The following is a 16,316-nucleotide window of genomic DNA, read 5'->3' on the forward strand; positions in this document are numbered from 1 at the left end:
AGTTAGGCAGTTAGTATTCATGTAGACCTGTGAGTCATCTGCATAGCAATGGAAATTAATACTATGGTGACAGAGGATTGTGCCCAGGGGAATGAGGTAGATGATGAATAAAAGTGGACCCAGTACTGACCCCTGGGGGACACCCAATATACCCTCCACTCACATATTGCATCCTGCTGGTCGCACATAATAAAGAGACGTGTTGTTTTAGGGACCAGGTTCTTCTTTAATTTGAATTGAACAATACCAAAGACATTTTCGGGTTTGCCTCTGAGTTCCAATGGCAAAAGCACCATGTATGTAGAACAGTGACACAGATGGGACACAGGCCAGATCCAGTAGGTCAGTGGTTCCCTACTGATGGGTCACATGTCCATTCTGAATGGACCGCAAGTGACTTGCAAATATGTCAAGTTTGAGAAAAACACACTTTACTTTTAAGTACCGGTTCAGTTCCAGCTGTGGAACTTTTGTTGCACATCATATCGCCTTCTAGATCCAAAGCCACAACCTTGGAGTTATCCTTGATACCACCCTCTTGTTCCCGTCCTACGTCAACCACATCACCAAAGCAGCCTTCAAAACCTTGCCCCCCTCTGACCCTCACTGTCACTGCTGCAGAAAGACTCAACTATGCATTGATAACATGTAACAAGTTCTTTCCAAATAGCATCGTATGATATAGAAATATATGACATGACACATAAAGTGAAACTTCGTATGTGCTTGATTTATTCACTGATTTGTCAACATGAAGTGTAAAAATGTCATTAACACTGTATTTTTTGGCACTTTGGGTTGTACATGAGATAATCATGTCATCTACAGTACAGGACCTGAGATCATTTATTAAAAGGCAACTTAAAAGATCAGAAGAATATTATACATGGATTTATCAAAAATCTTTTTACAAGTTAGCGCACGTGATGTCTGCTACAGTCGAGTGTTTCAACTTATCGTCAATAGTGGATTTATGTTCTTAACAGCTGAAATAAAATGTAATATGTTTAAATTGTAGAAGAGGCTCATGTGGCGTCTACATTCATTATTAACAAACTACCTGTTGTATTCTGCTCTGTGTGGTCTGTACTGATCAGTAGTATTTAATTTTTGGGAGGACGCACAACATTTCAAAAAGGAGGTTGGCACCAGTCAGTGCAGTGTTCCCTGTTGAGGAAAAAGATACATATATAAAGAATGGTTGTAAAACGAAAATGTACATTTAAAAATAGTTTAATGAAAAATAAAGTGTGAAAAGTACCTGTGGTGTCGTAGGGTGGAGAAACCTCCACCAGATCACATCCAACAAGGTTCAGACCACGGCAGCCTCGAATAATCTCAACTCCCTAAATCCAACAAGACAACAGAAATATATTCACACAGGTCAGAAGTTAAGTAAAACAGAAAAAAAATCAATTGTATTTAAACAAGAGCCTACTACTGTACACAGACATTACACTGCTTGTGCAGTCAATAAATTATTTACTTATGATAACAGTGTCCTCAGAATAAAGTCACAGAGGATAGTTCAGAGGGATTAAAGTCTGTTTCAGTGTTGACCTGTATAGGAGTGAGGCCTGCTATCTCTGGTGTGCCTGTTCCAGGTGCGAAACCCGGGTCAAGAGCATCGATGTCGAAGCTGAAATACACTGGACCTTTTCCCATCTGAGCTCGGACCTCAGCCATCAGAGGAGCGAGAGATTTGAACCAACACTCCTCCGCTTGTACCACACGGAAACCCTGCACAACATACAAAGACAATCACTGTTTTTGCTTAAATGGTTAACGACATGCAACACAGCTGTGCTCCATTGACTCTGATGCAATCGTTTCAGATTTCCTTCATTTTCAGGCTGGTAATAAGATTATGAGGTTTCTTTTCCTGTTACCATGACAAAAAGATGTACCACATATCATTTACCATGCCAGTGATGACACATAATGACATTAATGAACTGATAACTGTAACTTCATACACATTAAAACCAGAATGTTTGCCTTCTTCTGCCTCATGTTTTTACCAACACCTCCAGTATTGCAGCAGAGTTACCTGCGCCCGGCTCCACTCGTATGAATCTGCAGAGTAGCCTGTACCACGCAGGCCGATCTGAACCACTCTCTTGCAGTCCAGCAGCCCCTCCTCCACACAGCGTCTGAACGGAGTCCCATGTCCAATCTTCTCCCCCAGGACCACATCACTGGTGTCAGCATGAGCATCCACATGGACCAGACCCACTGGGCCATACCTGACGGATTCATACAGAACAAGAACACAGGGTGTGAAATCGTTAAGAGGTAGTTAATAATTAGCTAAACTTGTCCAGTTGATACAAAGTCAATCTGATCACATATATCATGTCTGGCAATGAAGGTTGGCCTAAACTTACTTCTCAGCAACAGCTTGCAGGATGGGATATGCAATAGTGTGATCGCCACCTGCAGACAACAAAGACTTTAAGGACCTTTGATCGAACATAAACTACAGCTGATAAGGTTATTTAAATAGATAATAGTCGTAAAGACAATGCAGGGCTTGTTTGATAAGACATTATGTAGAATTCTTCTTCACTCTCACCCATAGTCAGAGGAATACAGCCAGTAGCCAGGATCTTCCTGTAGGCCTCTCTGATGCGTTTGCAGGTGTCTTTCAGGTCATACACATTCACATTGACGTCCCCGATATCAGCCACCATGAGGGACTCATAAGGGGCCGCCCTGGTGCCGCTGTTATAAGATCTCAGCATGGCAGATTCTACCCTGATCTGCCTCGGACCAAACCTGCAGCGGTAGATGGAAGATCAGGTGTTTAATGTCAAAGCTGTGAAGCAAAGTGGACTGTTATTATTAATAAAGCACATCTATTCAAGTACAACACTACAAACATGTTTGGGGAACCTGTTTGCACAAAACACCTTAAGTTTTCTCCTTAAGTTTTTTTTTTTTTATCTTGCTTTGGTTGCTAAGGTCTTTTGTGCAACAGTCTACGGATTCCTTAAATATAAGACAAAGACAAGGATAAAACCATAAATACTTAAGTGAACATGTTAAGGAAACCTTAAGGAGAAGACTTAAGGGTGGTTTGTGCAAATGATTTTATTTTGAGAAAACCTTAACTAGGACTTTGTGCAACCGCTGAACTTCAGTTTTTTTCATTTCATGACATTTTCACTGCACTAAGCTGAACAGGGATATATTCAGAGCTACAACAATTTGCCAATTAATTGAGTAATTGCTGGACAGAAAATTAATTAGCAACTATTTTGATAACTGAATAATTTTCGTAATTCTTTTAAAACAAAAAAGCCAAAAAAACTTGCTGGTTTCCTGCTTCTTAAATATGAGAATTTCATGATTTCCTTTGTCACAGATAATAATAAATAGCTTTGGATTTCATTCAATACTCTCAAGTTTTATTCCATATATTTAAACTTTCATTCTATATATTCCAACTTATTATTACGTATATTCAAGTTCCATTCTATATATTTGAACTTTCACTCTATATATTTCACCTTTCATTCCATATATTCAGGATTCATTCTATATAATCAGGCTATAACTATACATTCCAAGTTTCATTCCATATATTTACATTTCATTCCATATATCTAGACTATAATTCTATATATTCCAACTTTTATTCCGTATATTCAAGTTCCATTCCATATATTTAAACTTTCATTCTATATGTTCCAATTTTTATTACGTATATTCAAGTTCCATTCCATATATTTGAACTTTCATTCTATATATTTCACCTTTCATTCCATATATTCAGGATTCATTCTATATAATCAGGCTATAACTATACATTCCAAGTTTCATTCCATATATTTACATTTCATTCCATATATCTAGACTATAATTCTATATATTCCAACTTTTATTCCGTATATTCAAGTTCCATTCCATATATTTAAACTTTCATTCTATATGTTCCAATTTTTATTCCGTATATTCAAGTTCCATTCCATATATTTAAACTTTCATTCTATATGTTCCAATTTTTATTACGTATATTCAAGTTCCATTCCATATATTTGAACTTTCATTCTATATATTTCACCTTTCATTCCATATATTCAGGATTCATTCTATATAATCAGGCTATAACTATACATTCCAAGTTTCATTCCATATATTCAAGTTTCATTCCATATATCTAGACTATAATTCTATATATTCCAATTTTCATTCTATATATTCCAACTTTTATTCTGTATATTCAAGTTCCATTCCATATATTTGAACTTTCACTCTATATATTTCACCTTTCATTCCATATATTCAGGATTCATTCTATATAATCAGGCTATAACTATACATTCCAAGTTTCATTCCATATATTCAAGTTTCATTCCATATAATCACACTATACTATGTATACCAATTTTCATTCCATATATTTACATTTCATTCCATATATCTAGACTATAATTCTATATATTCCAATTTTCATTCTATATATTCCAACTTTTATTCTGTATATTCAAGTTCCATTCCATATATTTAAACTTTCATTCTATATATTCCAACTTTTATTCCATATATTCAAGTTCCATTCCATATATTTAAACTTTCATTCTATATATTCCAACTTTTATTCCGTATATTCAAGTTCCATTCCATATATTCAAACTTTCATTCTATATATTCCAACTTTTATTCCATATATTCAAGTTCCATTCCATATATTTAAACTTTCATTCTATATGTTCCAACTTTTATTACGTATATTCAAGTTCCATTCCATATATTTGAACTTTCATTCTATATATTCCAACTTTTATTACGTATATTCAAGTTCCATTCCATATATTTGAACTTTCATTCTATATATTTCACCTTTCATTCCATATATTCAGGATTCATTCTATATAATCAGGCTATAACTATACATTCCAAGTTTCATTCCATATAATCACACTATACTATGTATACCAATTTTTATTCCATATATTTACATTTCATTCTATATATCTAGACTATAATTCTATATATTCCAATTTTCATTCTATATATTCCAACTTTTATTCCATATATTCAAGTTCCATTCCATATATTCAAACTTTCATTCTATATATTCCAACTTTTATTCTGTATATTCAAGTTCCATTCCATATATCTGAGGTTCATTCCTTATATTTGAACTTTCATTCTATATATTCCACCTTTCATTCCATATATTCAAGTTTCACTCTATATAATCAGACTATATATATTCCAAGTTTCATTCCATATATTCAGGTTGCGTTCCACATAATCACACTATAGTGCCATGGATACCAATTTTCATTCCGTATATTTACATTTCATTCCACATATCTAGACTATAATTCTATATATTCCACCTTTCATTCCATATATCTAGACTATAATTCAATATATTCCATCTTTCATTCCATATATTCAGTTCGAATGTATGTGAATAACCTTGATAGTAACTGCTGCGGTTGTACACTTGTAAAAAGGAAGTTACACTGTTACATAATAGTAAAGTACCCTAATATTGTAAAATAGCTGTGACCCTTGTTGCAGACAGCTGCAGAGAGAAAACCCACCTTGCTCCGGGTCGGTTGGAGGTCCCGGTATCAATCGGTACTCCGACAAACGCCGCATCGAGCCCCTCGGCTGTGTCCTGGAAAGGTAACTTGGCCATGGTGGGGATCCCCGACACCCTGGCGACAAACTCTGCGCTCGGTGGCACATTGTACCGTTTCCCTGAACTCAGTCTGTTGGGATTAATGCACACAGCTCGTCTGTCGCTGCACACACACGCAGTTTGACGTGTCCGCAGAGAGAACAAGTCCGCTGCACCGGAAGTAACTCTGCGACTTATATTAAAGTTTCTCCAACATGAAAACATGCTGACTGTGAGCTGTGAGCTGTGGCTGTGACATGGAGCTGAGAGCAGCCTGAGATAAACCCATACAGTCTAAGGGACTAACGGAGTCCTGATGATACTTTAGGTGCTTCCTCCAAAGCTCGTAACATTCTGTATCAACTGTACAGTAACTGACAAAAAGTAAACTATGATAGTATTAAATGTTTATTAAATTACCACACGCTCCTGGGTTAAATGCATCTCTTCTCATCACATCAACGCTACGCAGTGTCACATCACTACAGGTGAGATATACGTTTGCTACATGTCGTTCATTTATGTACATGTAGTTTTCAGATTAAGATATGAGCGATGTGAGTCCTGACCATGAAGGCAGCACGAGTCCATAACAGAGCAGGTAGGAGGGGCAGCTGTGTAAAATGATTTTAGCCTAACTTGACTTCAGAATTTGAGTCACTGAAAATATGGTAGTCACATTTAAGACGGTATCGAAAACGTGAGAATATAATATTAATTTAAAAAAAATTGTATGCCGTTTTTAACCAGATTTGCTTTATCATATAAATCTTCCTTAAAAAATAAAAAATTATATATATATATATATATATATATATATATATATATATATATATATATATATATATATATATATATATATATTTATTTTTAAAAGGAAGATTTATATGATATAGCAAGTCAGGATTAAAGACGGCATACAATTTTTAAAAATTTTAATTTATTTTTTATTTATTTATTTATATTTAATTTATTTATTATTTATTTACTTACTAATTTGTTTATTGACCAACAACACCTCTTTTCTCTTGTTTTCTGTCCGTTTATATTGATATTTCATATGTATTTCAAACGTATAAAAAAAGACATGAACATGCAAATAAGCAGACAGAAAGCAGTATTTACAAATGATGAAAAGCATAATGTAAAGCAGTTGTCAGTGTATAGTTAGTGTGATTTACACATCCGAAAATAATAAGTCATTGAATGAAATGAAACATGCAGCCTCCTTATATAGATAATACTATACCTAAGACTAAATATACCATTGTTATTACCTTTTAACTTTGTCACACAAAAGTAACCCATGTATATAAAAGTAATTACCAAATATCTATCTTACTAAAATCTTAGTATATCATATAAAATACCCATTATCCATGACTTACAAGTATAAACATGTGTTCTATAATATCTATAATACCAATTGTCTTTGCCTTACAAAAAAATGATGACATATAAGCATTGTGTATTTGTCCTTGCTTTAGTCCTTAAGTGAGAGGTCAGTTTTTCCATAGAATATAGTTCCTCTACAGTGTCCATCCACTGACCTGGAGGGTCACATTTCATCCAGCTCCTAGTAACCTTTTTTACAAGCCATTATCAGGATTTTTCACAGATAAATGTCCTCAGGTATCAGTCCCAAGTTCACAATCTGTGGATCATTTGGAATCTTGTACCCAGAAATTCCGTCAAGGATCGGAATAACCCTTTTGCAGAATGTCTGTGATTGTATACGTGACCAAAATATATGGGAGTGATTAGCATTCACCTGCCCATAGAGTCTCCAGCAGTGCTGTTGTTTATCTAATTGTTTATATTTAGTATATGTCATGATAAAAACATGGATTTGATTCTTTCAGTAGAATTCTCTCCTTCTTTTAGAGGTGGTGAAGGCACCACCTTGTGACTATGGGTTTAGCCCAGTTGTCTGCAACCTTTACTATTAAATGAGCCATTACTGGCCAAAGAAAAAGGAAAAAAATCTGTCTGGAGCTGCAAAATATATTTGAATAAAGGTAACAGCCTATTAATTCTTTATTAGTCCATTAGCATTATAAACAGGTCTAAATGTAGCCTGAGTGTCAGACTAAAGCTCCCAGAACCTTCAGTCTGACATCGCCTCCATTGAAGGCGATTTACAAGGGGGAGGGAATTTGATTTTTCCCTAACCAATCAGTAGAGATCAACGACTCACCCAGAATCTGACGTCATTAGTATCCATGCCTCGGGGGTGCCGAAAACAAGCGAGCATTGCCCGTTTAAAATGTCTCCGTCGTCGTGCACGCCCAGCTGCATCGCCGTTAAATCCAGTTTAGCAGCTTCCTTAATTTGGTCCTCCATTAACGCGAGTAGTGGCGAAATACCTCGATAGCATCGTTAATGTGGTCTGTAGGATCTGTAGCGGTCGCCATTAGCATGGCGCTGATTGGCTAATCGCTAGACCCGCCCCCACCCCAGGCGTTCATTGGGCCGTCCATCGTTTGGACGAGATAAATCGCAAATTCATTGCAGTATGCCAGACCAGAGATGCAAGCCTTGAAACGGGCGTGTTGGTGAACCCAAATGCAGTACCAGGCTCGCAGGAATAGTTGGTAATGGCTTTTATTAGCACCACAGCAAACAGGGAATGCAGCAGGCAGAATAAACACAGGATAAAGTTCGTTCTTCGGGCAAGTTGCCCTAACACAGTCTCTGAAGCTCAGATAAGGGGAAGAGAAGCGGCTGGGCTCAGTCACGGAACCGAGGGGAAGCTCCAGAGCCCCCGGTTCCACACAGTTCAAAACTCTTTCACAGAGAGGAGAAGAGATGTAGCTTACGGCAGCCGAAGGTGGCGAGGCAGGCGCTCCGTAGGCTGAAACGCCGGCTGATCGAGCTGAGAAGCCGACGAGGAGTGAGCTGAGGCGAGGTCGGGAGCCAGTGTGGGGGTCGTAGCCAGAAGAGCCGTCAGCGAAGGCAGAAGCACCGTTGAGGAGCAGGCAGGAGAATTGACGAGGCCGGGCGGAGGAGTCGAGACCAGACGAGCAGGCAGAAACCAGAGACGCTGAAGCAAAGCACGAGGTCGGGGACAGAAGGCAGGTGAGTTTACCGGGAGGCAGACGAGGAGAGCAGGTCGGGGACAGGCAGAGTTGGCACCGGGAGATCAGGCAGGAGAAGAACGCTGGAGAGTCTCGCATAATGCAGAAGAACAATCTGGCAGTGAGTGAAGGTGCTGGAGTGGCTTATATGCAGGCCTGATTGCAATGAGCTGCAGCTGTGAGGCAGGTGAGCAGAGTGGCCTGATGAAGTGGGCGTGGCTGGCAGGTAGAGTGGAGCAGAGGGAGGGAGAGTGGAAAACTACTGCAGCAGTGTTGCAGGGGAGGACTGAGAGACAGGGATTGTGACAAGCCTACTCAGTTGAGCGGGCAGGGTCTATGGTCTGGAACCAGGCTAGTCTAAATGAGCATTCATTAGTATGATTTACTACAAGGTGGCTACACTGTCAGCGGGTTATTTATATTTATTTACTGTAACTCTGCAGTGTTGGTGGTGAAAACAAATGAATCTGTCCAGACACTATTAAATCCTCTATTTTCCTCCAATAATTTTCCTTTGTTTTGGATTTGGAATCCATAACTAACCTCGCTAGAGAGACTTCAGGCCCCCGCTGCTGAAGTTTAGCAAAATGTAGAGGGAAAGGCTCCAGGTCGTAGACGTAAGACGAACATTTTAGTTGATGAAACGTCAAAAAAAAAAAAAAAAAAAAAGTATTCTATATATAGGCTTCACATTTATACAATCATAGAATGCAATAATCACTTTAGGCCCGTTTCCACTGAAGAAGTTCCTGGTACTATTTGGGGGGCAGGAACTACTACAGGAACGTCCTTTCGCTCGGCCTTCTCAACCGCCGTGTCTCCACTGAGAGAGCGGAGTAGGAGGAAGGTTCCCGTAAAGTTACGGGCTCTGGATGTGACGTAATCATTGCGCGACCATTGTGACCAGGGCGATGTAGGGGTGTAGGGATGCCGTTAGCCGTTAGCAGTGTCTATAATAACTCAGTAACTCAATAAACAGTCCATGAAAAAAATATTTTTTCCAGCAGATGTCTTAGTTACAACATGATTGAGCTAACTGGAGTAGTTTCATGTCATATCCGACAACGGGAGGCTTTTAACAGATGACGTCCTGATGTTAGCTTTGCTGCTGCTGTTAGCTGTCCCTGTCAGCTGATGCTTTCTAGACACTGTGATTTTCCCAACACTGAATAAATACCACACATAGCAACACAAAACTGCTTTACTAGCTCAGTCATGTTGTAAGTAAGATCTCCGCTGGAAAAAACATTTTTTTCACAGACCGTTTATTGAGTTAATGAGTTAATACAGACACCGCTAACGGCTAACAGCTAACGGTTAGCCCAGCTAATCTACAATAACCATGTTATTAATTAAAATACGTGCACACAAATAGTAATGTTTGTTCAATCATTGTTTATAGACTTTACAAACATCAGATTAGTCTAAACGGTGATATAGTGACGTGAAAAATGTGATACATATATATATATATATATATATATACCCGTAAGTATTTGTAAACAACAAGGCGATGAGCCAGTGACAGTTGAAAAATAACTCTCTTCCAGGGTTCCATTCCCCTGTCAGGAGTTATTTTTCAACTGTGACCGGCATACTATACATTATCCCTTACAGAAGGAGCTGAGGTGGTTGCTGTGTTTCTGGCGTGTCTCTTCGTTTACATGGCGGTGGAAGCTATGAACGAGCTAACCCTCGTCTGCTGAGTTTTAAAAATGCCGGCTATTTTGTCACTTTCTGTTGACGTCACATCCCGCGTTGAGTATATCCAATCAGCACCAAGTAAACCCCAAGCCCCAGCCAGGAGTTTCTCTGGGCCGTTCTGAGTGCCTACTCCGAGGCAGGGACTTGTTTAGCCCCTGTAAAAGTTCCAGAACTCTGTCCTTCGGGGTGGTTCCTGCGGTGGAGACACGCACCAACGGCCCCGGCCCCGTAAAATTACCCCAAAGTTCCTGCGGTGGAAACGGGCCGTTTGAGCCTACAACAGTAACAAATGAAATTTTGAATGTTAACTGTTATTAATTTCCAGATTATTTTATGTCAAAGCCGCAGGGAGCCACTAGAGGGGGCTAAAGAGACACATGCAGCTCCAGAGCCGCAGATCGCTTACCCCTGATTTAACCCAACCAACATTATGGCATTTAAAATCTATTGAAACAGTTTGGCAAAATGAAGCCCTCTTCCCAGATCCTCCAGCAATAAATAAATAAATAAATAACATCTGACAGTTTAAACATCTTGTAATTTGGACAGTATGGTGAGTAAGGTGTGGTTCTGGTTTTTGCATCTATGGCACGTGTATCCCGCACAACACTGCACCGCACCATCAACACATCCTCCAAACGAGGAGGTACCTCATCCACGAGCCCAGCCACAGCATCGTTTACGGTTGTGTGTGTGGATATGAAAGAGTCAGTGCTGCAGACGGAGGAGGAGGGTTTTTTAAATGTGCGCACTTCACGTGTCCTCCTGAGGAGGCAGAGAGAGGAGCATCAACAGATCAGCCTCACACCGACGCTGCGCACTTCAGACGCCAACACTCTCCAGACTTGTCTCATTACATTGCATAATAGCGACGAGCCATCATGGTGAGTAATCAAAGCATTTCTATGATTTCATTACCAATGCACAGTGATTGTTTATTGATTGTATGTTGTGCCGTATATGAGCCTGAAGAGAAGACGAGGGAAAGTAGGTCATGTACGGGATGTCTCCATTGTCACACCTTCATGCCTCGACATATTCTGCATCTTATTTTGACTACAAATTATTTCATTGTCATTGTTTTTGCTGGCAGGTAATTAAAAATGTTTTTCACATGCATTCCTGCACGACAAGCGTCTAATCCTCTTCCCACAAACTTCTCTAAATCAGCTTAGGTAGACTTTGCTTCAGCACGGCCTTCACACTAACAATGTGTCGCCCATATTTACTGAACATTTTATGTAACAGCTTCTGCATAAATATATATCACATCAGTTCAGTGCTGCTTGTCCTGAAGGTCATTTTATGTGAAAAAGTCAGTCCATCTGACTGCTGTTATGTGTCACATAAAATAAATCCATCTATAATATCTTTATTTAATATACAATAGAATAAAATTATGTAGAAATACCATAGTAAGGTAAGAATGTGGCTTTTAAAGAGACAGTTCTCTGCATCATGTCTGACCTATTTAGATAATCCTCTCGCTACAGTAATCCTAGACAGTCTTGTGTCGCAGCAGAAAATGTACGAGCTCCTGTAGAATAAAAGACACACTGGACCTCAGTCAGGCGTGATTTCATAGACGATAGACTGTAACAATAAATGAGCGAGGAATCAGTTGAAGCAGTGTGTGCTGATCTGCAGCCTCCATCTGAACATTCTCTCCTCCATTTTAATTAGCAGCAGTGACTGGGTTTCAGGTTCTTTAATCCCAATCTTCTTTGTCGCCCCCCCAAGCGTGAGTGTATCTCCATCCACGTCGGTCAGGCTGGTGTCCAGATTGGCAATGCCTGCTGGGAGCTTTACTGCCTGGAACACGGGATCCAGCCGGACGGTCAGATGCCCAGCGACAAAGCCATCGGAGGAGGAGACGATTCATTCAACACCTTCTTCAGCGAGACTGGAGCTGGAAAACACGTTCCCAGGGCGGTGTTCGTCGACCTGGAGCCCACTGTCATCGGTACGCTCTCATTAAAGGGACACCTCAGCCACAAAATGATTATTTGTTTATCAATTATTCAGCTTGCGTTGCCTTGAATTCATAAAGAAAACATTGTTTTTCTCGTGTGCCTGCATGGTGAACGAAGAATCCAAAAACAGCAAAGATTCTTGAATCATTTAAGTAAAGGAGACCACGTTTAAGACCACCTGTTTACAAACTCTGAGTCTCTCATTTGTCCAGTCGTATGCCCAGTACTTCCCAAACACATGCATTTTTACTAAATACCCATTGTTTAAAACACTTCTACATGCACGTAGCACGCGCAAACAAGCACACAGGTGTAGATTTTGAGGGCAATACACGAAGCATGTCCCCTTCACTCTTTATTGAATGTAGCAGAGGGTTTTATTTTGCCAAAATTAAAGACATTTACACCATTAATCGATGCAGAAAAGGCACAAATTGGTACATTAATATTCACCAGAATGCAGGAAATCAGCTGTTTGATACTCAAAATTTTCTGGAGGCACCCAAACCTACTCATTTTATATGTGTCCCCACCTATATTGAAACAAAGCCTACGCCCTTTGACAAGAGCATGCATTTGAACTCTGCTTGTGGATTCCATTGAGTGTCATTCAAGTGTGCCTGCATGCTACTCGTCCATGTCTGAGATTGTTTTCGCAGACATGTTTTGAATCGTTTTTCTTGCATGCCTCCACGGTGAACGAAGAATCCAAAAACAGAGAAAATTCTTGATGAATTGAAGTAAAGGGGGTCAACTTTTAACAACAGCAACATTTTATTAAAACATCCATTCACAAACTCTCACACAACTTGTGCAGTATAATCGAAGTTTTATTTATCCAGCTGTGTACTCAGTACTTCCCAAATTTGTGCTTTTTTGCTAAAACCTTATGATTCAAAACACTCAGACATGAATGAGCAGCACGCAGGCATGTTTCAACAAAGCTCAATGGAATCCACAAGTTCAAGTGCACGCTCTTCTCAAAAGGCTAGGCTTCGTTTCAGCATAGGTGGGGACACATAAAATGGAGGATTTGGGGTACTCCGTCAGAAGATTTTGAGCCTCAAACACTTAAGGTCCAGCATTCTGGTATTTTTAATGCACCAATTTGTGGGGCAAATGCGTATGTTTTAAAGAGTGAAGTGCTTGTTCGTGCGTGCTACTTGTATGCAGAAGTTTTAAACAATAGGGGTTTGTAACAACTGGTGAACCAGAGGCCTTTACTACGAAGAAGGATTTAGAGTTAGCGAGGTAACTTCATTGTTAACTCTGGGTTTTTAGTGCTACAAGGCTGGTTTTCTTTTTACCAGGATAAATCGTGTCATTAATATAATATGAAGGAGCCTACTTCATTCATGGTTCTGATGATGTCGCTTGTAATTAACACCCCCACCTCTTTCACATGAACGTGCTTGTGGCTGGGTTGGAAAACCCAGAGTTGACTGAAGTAGTTGAAAACCAGCTTTGTGGTACAGGTTATCCAGACGGCCAATGTTAGTGTTAGTCAAGCCAGATAACGAGAAGATATTCTGGGTAAGTTGAACTAGCTTCGTGGTACAGATCTCAGGTGAGAGTGGACTCTAACGCACGGCTCTGGAGACAGTTCAGGTAAAATAGGTAAGGTAAAAAAAAAAAAAAAAGGGTAAAAGTCTTCATGTGTCAAAAGGTACATCCAGTACACAGAGGAACTATCAGTGGAGGCAAACAGCTCCAACTCCAGGGATGAGTCAACAGGCTAAATCCAAAAAAAAAACAAGAAAAGGACACTAGGAAACAAAAGGCGGGAACACTACACACACAAGGAGCTAAGACGAACTGGCACTGAGAGAAAACAGGACGCACACTAAATACTCTGGTGAGGGGAAAGAGAAAGAGACACAGGTGAAGTCATCAGAAGGGCGGGAAACACACAGGGACAGGAAGTGAAGTAATCTGAAACCAGAGATGTGAGTTTCAAAGTAAAACAGGAAACAACATGAATAAATGAAATAAAAACAACAACTTAAGAAACTTGAGCTGTGACAAGAGTAGGCGAAAATGCATGCATTTGGGAAGTACTGAGGATAGGTTCAGTGAGACTTGGATTATACTGGATGAGTTGATTGAGCGTTTTTGAATAGATGTTTTGATGTAGTTTTGATTAATCTTCTTTAAATTCATCAAGAATGTTTGCTGTTTTTGGATTCTTCGTTCACCGTGGAGGCATGTGAGTTTTCTTCACGAATTCAAGGTAACACACAGTGAGTAATAGATACCCAAATAGTAATTTTGTGGGTTATATATTCCTTTAAATAAAGACATCATAGTTGTGTCCTGATTTAATTTAGTCAAACCCTCAATTGAATAGTTTCTAACTGAATCCATCTCTTCAGATGAGGTGCGCACTGGGACCTACCGCCAGCTGTTCCACCCTGAGCAGCTGATCACTGGCAAGGAGGATGCTGCCAACAACTACGCCCGTGGACACTACACCATTGGCAAAGAGATCATCGACCTGGTGCTGGACAGGATCCGCAAACTGGTGGGTATCTTGATCTTCTTAATGTTGATTCAAAATATAAATCATCATGTGTTATCTCACATATTTGCCTCTCCGTCCTCAGGCTGACCAGTGCACCGGTCTTCAGGGCTTCCTGGTTTTCCACAGCTTCGGAGGTGGCACCGGCTCCGGTTTCACCTCCCTGCTGATGGAGCGTCTGTCCGTTGATTATGGCAAGAAGTCCAAGCTGGAGTTCTCCATCTACCCAGCTCCCCAGGTGTCCACCGCTGTGGTGGAGCCCTACAACTCCATCCTGACCACCCACACCACCCTGGAGCACTCTGACTGTGCCTTCATGGTAGATAACGAGGCCATCTACGATATCTGCCGCAGGAACCTCGATATCGAGTCCCCACTTACACCAACCTGAACAGGCTGATCAGTCAGATTGTGTCCTCCATCACTGCGTCCCTTCGTTTCGATGGCGCCCTCAATGTTGATCTGACAGAGTTCCAGACCAACTTGGTGCCATATCCCCGTATCCACTTCCCTCTGGCCACCTATGCCCCTGTCATCTCTGCTGAGAAGGCTTACCATGAGCAGCTCTCAGTGTCAGAAATCACCAACGCCTGCTTTGAGCCCGCCAATCAGATGGTAAAATGTGACCCTCGCCACGGCAAATACATGGCTTGCTGCCTTTTGTATCGTGGTGATGTGGTGCCCAAAGATGTCAATGCTGCCATTGCCACCATTAAAACCAAGCGCTCCATCCAGTTTGTGGACTGGTGCCCCACTGGTTTCAAGGTGGGCATCAACTACCAGCCGCCCACTGTAGTTCCTGGTGGAGACCTGGCCAAGGTCCAGAGGGCTGTGTGCATGCTGAGCAACACCACTGCTATTGCAGAGGCCTGGGCTCGGCTGGACCACAAGTTTGATCTGATGTACGCTAAGCGTGCCTTTGTTCACTGGTATGTGGGTGAGGGTATGGAGGAGGGAGAGTTCTCTGAGGCCAGAGAAGACATGGCAGCTCTGGAGAAGGATTATGAGGAGGTTGGAGTTGACTCCATCGAGGGTGAGGGAGAGGAGGAGGGAGAGGAATATTAAAAGGGACGTTAAAGCACAAGTAACACAAGAAACAAATGCTTTCATTTGTTCCTAAACAAAACCCAAACAAAAATGTTTGAGTATTCATAACCAGCTTTTTCAGAGTAAAAGTCATTACAATGCCTGTTTGGCTCTGTCCTAAATAAAACTCCTGTAACAAGTTGTTTGTGTGTTATTTATTGAACCTTGCTTCTATGACTCGGGCATATTGTTTTCAGGTGGTCAATACAATTTTTGTCATTCTTGGGAACTCGATTTCTCAAGGATGCCCTGAGGGAATTTCTTCCAATTTGGCTCAAAAGTCCACTTGAACTTTTGGTGGTCGGTCTGTTTGGTGG

At 40.4% G+C, this 16,316-nt stretch overlaps 2 protein-coding genes across 2 annotated transcripts; one reads left to right on the top strand and one right to left on the bottom strand.

Moving 5' to 3' along the window:
- Positions 1-709: 709 nt before the first annotated feature.
- Positions 710-5,944, bottom strand: agmat (agmatine ureohydrolase (agmatinase)). The gene is made up of 7 exons (XM_049581484.1): positions 5,562-5,944; positions 2,576-2,778; positions 2,388-2,436; positions 2,051-2,246; positions 1,561-1,740; positions 1,262-1,346; positions 710-1,167 (listed from the first exon to the last, which is right to left on the bottom strand). Exons 1-7 carry the CDS (start codon positions 5,864-5,866, stop codon positions 1,094-1,096), a joined length of 1,092 nt encoding a protein of 363 aa, XP_049437441.1. The 5' UTR covers positions 5,867-5,944; the 3' UTR covers positions 710-1,093.
- A 5,211-nt stretch (positions 5,945-11,155) lies between these two features.
- LOC125891899 (tubulin alpha chain-like) lies at positions 11,156-16,138 on the top strand. Its single transcript, XM_049581483.1, is given in 5 exon segments — positions 11,156-11,306; positions 12,163-12,385; positions 14,768-14,916; positions 14,999-15,281; positions 15,284-16,138. Coding segments are annotated over 5 exon segments (1,353 nt in total). The 5' UTR covers positions 11,156-11,303; the 3' UTR covers positions 15,979-16,138.
- The last annotated feature ends 178 nt before the right edge of the window (positions 16,139-16,316 follow it).

Source organism: Epinephelus fuscoguttatus, linkage group LG7 (genome assembly GCF_011397635.1).
Source record: "Epinephelus fuscoguttatus linkage group LG7, E.fuscoguttatus.final_Chr_v1".
Lineage (NCBI taxonomy): Eukaryota > Metazoa > Chordata > Actinopteri > Perciformes > Serranidae > Epinephelus > Epinephelus fuscoguttatus.

Bases quoted from the DNA above. Each gene is read 5' to 3' on its own strand.
- agmat (XM_049581484.1), bottom strand. From the start codon at position 5,866: ATGTTTTCATGTTGGAGAAACTTTAATATAAGTCGCAGAGTTACTTCC. The intron at 2,247-2,387 runs GTAAGTTTAGGC...TGAATCCGTCAG, and splicing joins CTGCAAGCTGTTGCTGAGAA to GTATGGCCCAGTGGGTCTGG. The intron at 1,741-2,050 runs GTAACTCTGCTG...TATGTTGTGCAG, and splicing joins ACGAGTGGAGCCGGGCGCAG to GGTTTCCGTGTGGTACAAGC.